Raw genomic sequence first — 6,031 nt, 5'->3', positions numbered from 1 at the left:
TAGGTGCATCCAACCATAACAAGCTTTAGATAGATTTACCATATTCTATTGCTCATAAATAGATCTTTCACAGTCAAATATTTCCCTTCAATCCCTTAACGGGATGGTGACAAAAGAAGATCACAAAGATAGTCACGATCAATTCAATTTATAACAAGAGTAATAAATATAAATCAATAACCCAATCCTCTTTTGATTCATATGAAATACAATCTTTTCTTCATTCAAAATCCCAATATGATATCCATTATAATGAATATATTTTAAAACTAATGCATTAACCATCACAATTTTTTGCTTTTAGATATTGATATATTAACTCTTCCGGAGCTTTCTACTAATTTTATACTATCAAATATTATAATAATATTTGTTTATTTCATACCAAATAAGATAAATATTTTCTATCTGTAATGATAGAATTCATTACTACATTCTCATATATTTTCTCAAATAATATTAATGAAACAAAATATTTGGGCATACGCCACATATGTGGCTAATGATCTTTCATATCACATTGATAACATATGTTATATTTACCCTTTGAAGGGTTATCTTGAGAACTTTCATTGTTCCCTTATTTATTACTATGTTCCCACTTTTAGTGGTATATGATTATATCTTTTATTTTCCTTATATTTGCATTCACTTCAATGAATGCAACAAAACTCGCAGGATAGACTTCTAAACACCTCTATTGATTCTTTATTTCATAATCACCATTGCAAAACTTGCGTGGATTTCAAATCAAAATTTATCTATTCATGTTGTTATGATTAGTTTCAAATTATAATAAATATGATATAATAAATAAATCATAGTAAAATATACCGAGATTTTTAACAACTTTGTTTTCGTAATAACATTTATAATCTAATAGTAAAAAATCATTTAATAAACAAAATCAAAATTTTCGTGTATGATGCTTGAAAGTTATTCGATACATATTGTACCAAATTTCAATACCACATATATCTTATAAAATCTTATGATGCTCTAATCAAATATTTATAAATTCAATTTAAAAGATATAATACAATAATTTCAAGCATATTTAGTAATAATAATTTAATCATAAAAAATTTAATCATCCAAATATCATATATACTATAATTAATAAAAGAATCTTAGTTTAAAAGAAACCTTAAAGAAATAATATTTTTCATAAAATAATTTTACCAAAAATCAATCAACAAAGGAGAAAACATACCACATAAGGATTATATAAAATTCTTTGCATAATGATTACTCATAATACGCAAGCTTCAATTGAAGACTGAAATAACAGTAGCTCTAGAAGGTAATCGACATCAGCTTGAGTAGCAAATTTGAGTGACTAGCTATTGCATTGGTTGTTGCTTGAAGGGGGTAAGGCTTGGTGAAAGGGAAAAAAATTTGTGACTTATGGAGAAAAACAATTAAAATAGAATCGTGCTGATAACATGTTATAAAATAAAATAACAAAGAATAAAGAACAAACAGAATGAGAGGGAAAAAAAGAGAGCGTATTTTATTGATTAATCGGGATATTTACAAAGCTTCTAAAGTTTCTATTTATAGGCATAAAAGTATAAATGAAGTAGATATCTACTTCTAATGATTATTAGAATTTAAAGAACATCAAAACTTATTTTGATTTTGATGGACATCCACTTAATAAGATATTTATAACAATACATAAATTATATCTTTATATCTTTTAAAAGATTAAATTATATTTTATATTTTAAAAATTTTAAAAGTTGATATAAAAAACTTTTCTCAAGTTACTTAAATTGATAAGTTATACAATCAAGCATAATAAACATACAACATAAAACAATAATAAAAATATATAAATGTGTGAAAAATAAATTTTATGACTGTTGATTTTCTAGTAAATACAAAATAAGTTTCTAATTTTATCCAAATTTGTAGCTTAATGAGAATGCATATACGGCAGTAGTTGCCTCTGACAATCAAATTCTGCCCATACATTACTTGAACGATTTATTTAGGATTAAAGTGTAATTGTCCTAACATGTATAATTTCTTCATGAGTCAACGTCAAAGGCAGCGCACTGAGCACAGATGTATAAAATATTTCGTCTATAAACACGTGGAAGTTTATTTGTTTAGTTACTATTTTTTTGAGTAGAAAAATAAAATAGGGTTTTATTTCTATCATCAGCAAGACAGTAAGTGTGAGTTGAGAATTCTGGCTTCAGATTGAGCTAAGTACAGTGGTTGAGCAAAGATGTCGGGATATATTAAGGCTGTATGCTTTTACATGGTGTTTGTAATGAATTGGTGTAAGCCTGCAGTTTCATTTTCAGTAGTTGACTCTCTTCCTGGATTTACTGCTCCACTTCCCTTCAAACTTGAAACTGGGTAACCTCCCTTCTGCTAAAAGCTAATCTTTTCTTTAATCTTTGTATCCAACACATTTTTCGAATATATATGAGAATAGAGAGAGTATGTACTCCATTGGAAACTAATCCGATTGACTAGTCATAACGGGTTAGCTAATTGAATGTCTCAGATACACAGAGGTGGATGATTTGGAGTTTTTCTACTATTTTATTGAATCAGAAAGGAACCCAGCAGAGGATCCTCTAGTTCTTTGGCTCACTGGAGGCCCTGGCTGCTCTAGTCTTTCTGGGTTTTTCCTTGAAATAGGTGATCTGGTTGGTTATATCCACTTCGTCAAGGAATCATATCTTAATTACAAGCTCATTTCCAGCCTCTAAATCCATTTAGGACCCCTGCGTTTTAACATGGTGGAGTACAATGGCAGCTTACCAACTTTTTTCCTGAACCAATATGCATGGACAAAGGTGAAATCATTTACGACTAATTGAGTTGTGCGAAGCCTCTTATTTCCCTTTACTGGTGTTTGATATTCGTGAACATCCTTGATAACTTTCTAGGTTTCAAGTATAATCTTCCTAGATGCTCCTGTTGGTACTGGATTCTCTTATTCAAGGACCGCCCAAGGTTTCAAGACTGGGGATATGAAACATGCTATTAGTTGTTATAATTTTCTAAGGAAGGTTTAGACAAATCTCTACTGCTAATATTGCTTGTACTTAAATATTCCATATATTGCTATAAGGTTTAGACAACTCCTTTTGTAACCTGGAGTAGTGTTTTCTGTTCAGTGGTTGCAGAGTCATCCGAAGTTCATCTCGAATCCACTTTACATTGCCGGAGACTCCTACTCGGGAATGATTGTACCTATAATTACTCAAGCAATATCAGATGGTAGCTAGCTACATCCTCATCCTCATAAGACTTGTATTTTTATATGTTGTTAATCAATGGAGCAATAACCATGTTATTCATCTTGGTTCAGATATTGAAGCCAAACCAGTATTGAATCTCAAAGTAAGTACTCCACCATCAAATTCCTGATAAGAATACCGATTTGTTGTGCTTCAAAAATTTCTTTTTACGATATGGTGTTTTAGATTCCGGAATGCTACAAAATTTCTAGCAATTATTGCAGGGTTATTTGCTTGGAAATCCATTCACTGATGCGAAATTTGATGGAAACTCAAAGATTATATATTATAATCGAATGGCGCTCATCTCTGATGAACTCTATGAGGTTATTGAACAGAAACACCTCTTTCTATTCCCTTAAATCTAAATAATTCTTCAAGGATACCAAATATATGAATGTTCCTAAGAATTTTTGGATTTTGCAGTCGGCCAAAAGCAATTGTAAACAAGAATACATAGACGTAGAAATCAGCAACAGAATGTGTGTAAAGGATCTCCAGACTATCTCAGAGGTAGACAAGAAAATGAACCTGTTTCTTATAGCCATATTTTTTTAATTCATGAAAGCTTTCTATTTTTGTTCACTAGACAAGATTATTAACAGTTTTGGCGTTTGTTTTTCTAGTGCACTGCACATATAAACACGATGCATATCTTGGAGCCTTACTGCCCATCCGAATTTCCCGAAGTGCGAAAATATCTTTTAGAAACACATGAAGACTCCTTGCATCTGTCAGACGGATACCCTCAATTTGGATGTCGTGTAAATGTTCTTCCACTTGCTATATGTATATATTTATGTAACTCTGTTTAGATAAATCGAGCTGCTGACTAAGCCATATTACAGAACTATTATTGTTACCTTTGCAAAGTTTGGGCAACTGATATCAGTGTCCAGAAAGCACTTCATATCAGAAAGGTAACAATCGAAACTCAACAACAACAACACCAGGTAACTTAGCTAAGTTAAATTAATGAATTGTTGATGTTGAATACCAGGGAACAATCAAAGAATGGGTAAGATGTAACAAAAGCATGGATTATGACTATGATGTTGCGAGTGTTGTAAGTTATCATCTATGTCTCAATACAAGAGGTTACCGAGCTCTAATATACAGGTTACACTTTTGCTTGCTTGCAGCTCTCGCCATCTCATTTCTTCTAGCTGAATCTTATTTTCTTTACAGTGGTGATCATGACCTAGCTGTTACATATGTGGGTACTGAATCATGGATTAAGTCCTTGAATTTATCCATTGTTGATGATTGGAGGCCATGGATTGTTGATGGTCAGGTTGCAGGGTAAGCCTATGACTTATAAACGGATTTTGTTTCCAATACGTGTTAGAGCTTATTTTTCTAATGATTTGGTTGTTACAGATACTCGAGAGAATATGGAAATAACTTCACATTTGCAACTGTCAAGGCAAGTGTGCTAATAGTTTTATAAATGAAAAACGTTACTTATTAATTATGTGTCAGTTTTGGAAGAAAAATACATGTAATGGAGTTTGGGTTATTGCAGGGAGCAGGTCATACAGCTCCAGAGTACAAGCCTAAGGAATCTTTCTCCATGTTCAAAAGATGGATTTCTCAACAACCTCTGTGACTGTAAAAATTCTAAAAAAGAGCTCTTATTCCATTAGCTCCAATGTTAAAAAAAAAATAAAATGTTGTAATAGTTTGTATTTAGATAATGTTTTGTGCAATTTGTCTTGTACAAGACATTAGTGTGAAACATTAGTGTAATAATATGAGAATGCAACTGATAATATATGATTCTTAGTTTAAAGGATCAGTGAGTGTTATTCTCAAGGCAGCTTTGTGGAGAGATGATGCGAATAATAGAAACTCACTGCAATATTACTGGTTTCAGAATGTTAGTAATTGTGTTTCAGATACATGGGGGTGGGACTGTGGGAGATGTGGAATTTTTCTACTATTTTATTCAATCAGAAAGCAATTCATCAAAAGATCCTCTCATCCTATGGCTCACTGGAGGCCCTGGTTGCTCTGCTATGTCTGGCTTTTTTCTCAAATATCTCTGATTATTTTTCATGTTTAGTATCACCGGAGACTCCATAGCCATTTGTAATGATGTTAATTTAGAATCTAACAATTTCATTTAGGGCCTTTGCAATTTAACATGATGGAGTATAATGGCAGCTTACCAACTTTTTCTCTCAACCCCTACTCATGGACAAAGGTGAAATCATTCATTCATTCATTCGTGATTCCATAAAATAATAGCTCATGGTTTGTAGCTTCTACTTACTCCATGATAACTATTCAGGTTGCAAATATAATCTTCCTAGACTAACCTGTTGGCATTGGATTTTCTTATTCAACGAGATTGCAAGGTTTTGAGACCGGGGATAAACTATTTGCTAATGATGGGTATAATTTTGTGAGGAAGGTGAAGCCAACTGTTACTTGTCAATATCCATCTCATATGCATAGAGTTGTTATATAGTCTTAAAAACGAAATGTTTTCAACAATTACTTCTTGTCTGTTCAGTGGCTGCGAAGTCATCCCAAGTTCATCACAAACTCTCTCTATATTGCCGGTGATTCATACGCTAGTAAAATTGTTCCCATAATTGCTCAAGCAATATCAGATGGTAAGAATGCGTTAATCCGCTTTAAACTTGGTGCTTTATCTGTTGTTTCTAATGGGACCAATGTCACGGTTTTTCATGGTATTTTTAGGTATCAAAGACGAATACGTTCCAGCCATCAATCTCAAAGTAATGCTCTACATCTAC

The 6,031-nt window shown here is 32.1% G+C and overlaps 1 protein-coding gene across 2 annotated transcripts; it reads left to right on the top strand.

The window, feature by feature from the left end:
- The first annotated feature begins 2,119 nt into the window (after positions 1-2,119).
- Positions 2,120-5,061, top strand: LOC105763456 (serine carboxypeptidase-like 2). 2 transcript variants are annotated; one of them, XM_052624675.1, is made up of 14 exons: positions 2,120-2,373; positions 2,525-2,661; positions 2,743-2,819; positions 2,913-3,035; positions 3,144-3,246; positions 3,338-3,369; positions 3,491-3,592; positions 3,693-3,779; positions 3,893-4,030; positions 4,115-4,186; positions 4,267-4,385; positions 4,455-4,568; positions 4,647-4,696; positions 4,796-5,061. In XM_052624675.1, exons 1-14 carry the CDS (start codon positions 2,240-2,242, stop codon positions 4,873-4,875), a joined length of 1,368 nt encoding a protein of 455 aa, XP_052480635.1. In that variant the 5' UTR covers positions 2,120-2,239; the 3' UTR covers positions 4,876-5,061. The 2 variants fall into 2 exon arrangements, with proteins under 2 accessions (XP_052480635.1, XP_012437159.1); XM_012581705.2 differs by having other exon boundaries at positions 2,121-2,373; positions 4,647-4,692; positions 4,792-5,061.
- The last annotated feature ends 970 nt before the right edge of the window (positions 5,062-6,031 follow it).

Source organism: Gossypium raimondii, chromosome 12 (genome assembly GCF_025698545.1).
Source record: "Gossypium raimondii isolate GPD5lz chromosome 12, ASM2569854v1, whole genome shotgun sequence".
Classification (NCBI taxonomy): Eukaryota; Viridiplantae; Streptophyta; class Magnoliopsida; order Malvales; family Malvaceae; genus Gossypium; species Gossypium raimondii.
The sequence above is the reverse complement of the archived record's forward strand: the minus strand, read 5'-3'. Positions and strand labels throughout refer to the sequence as shown.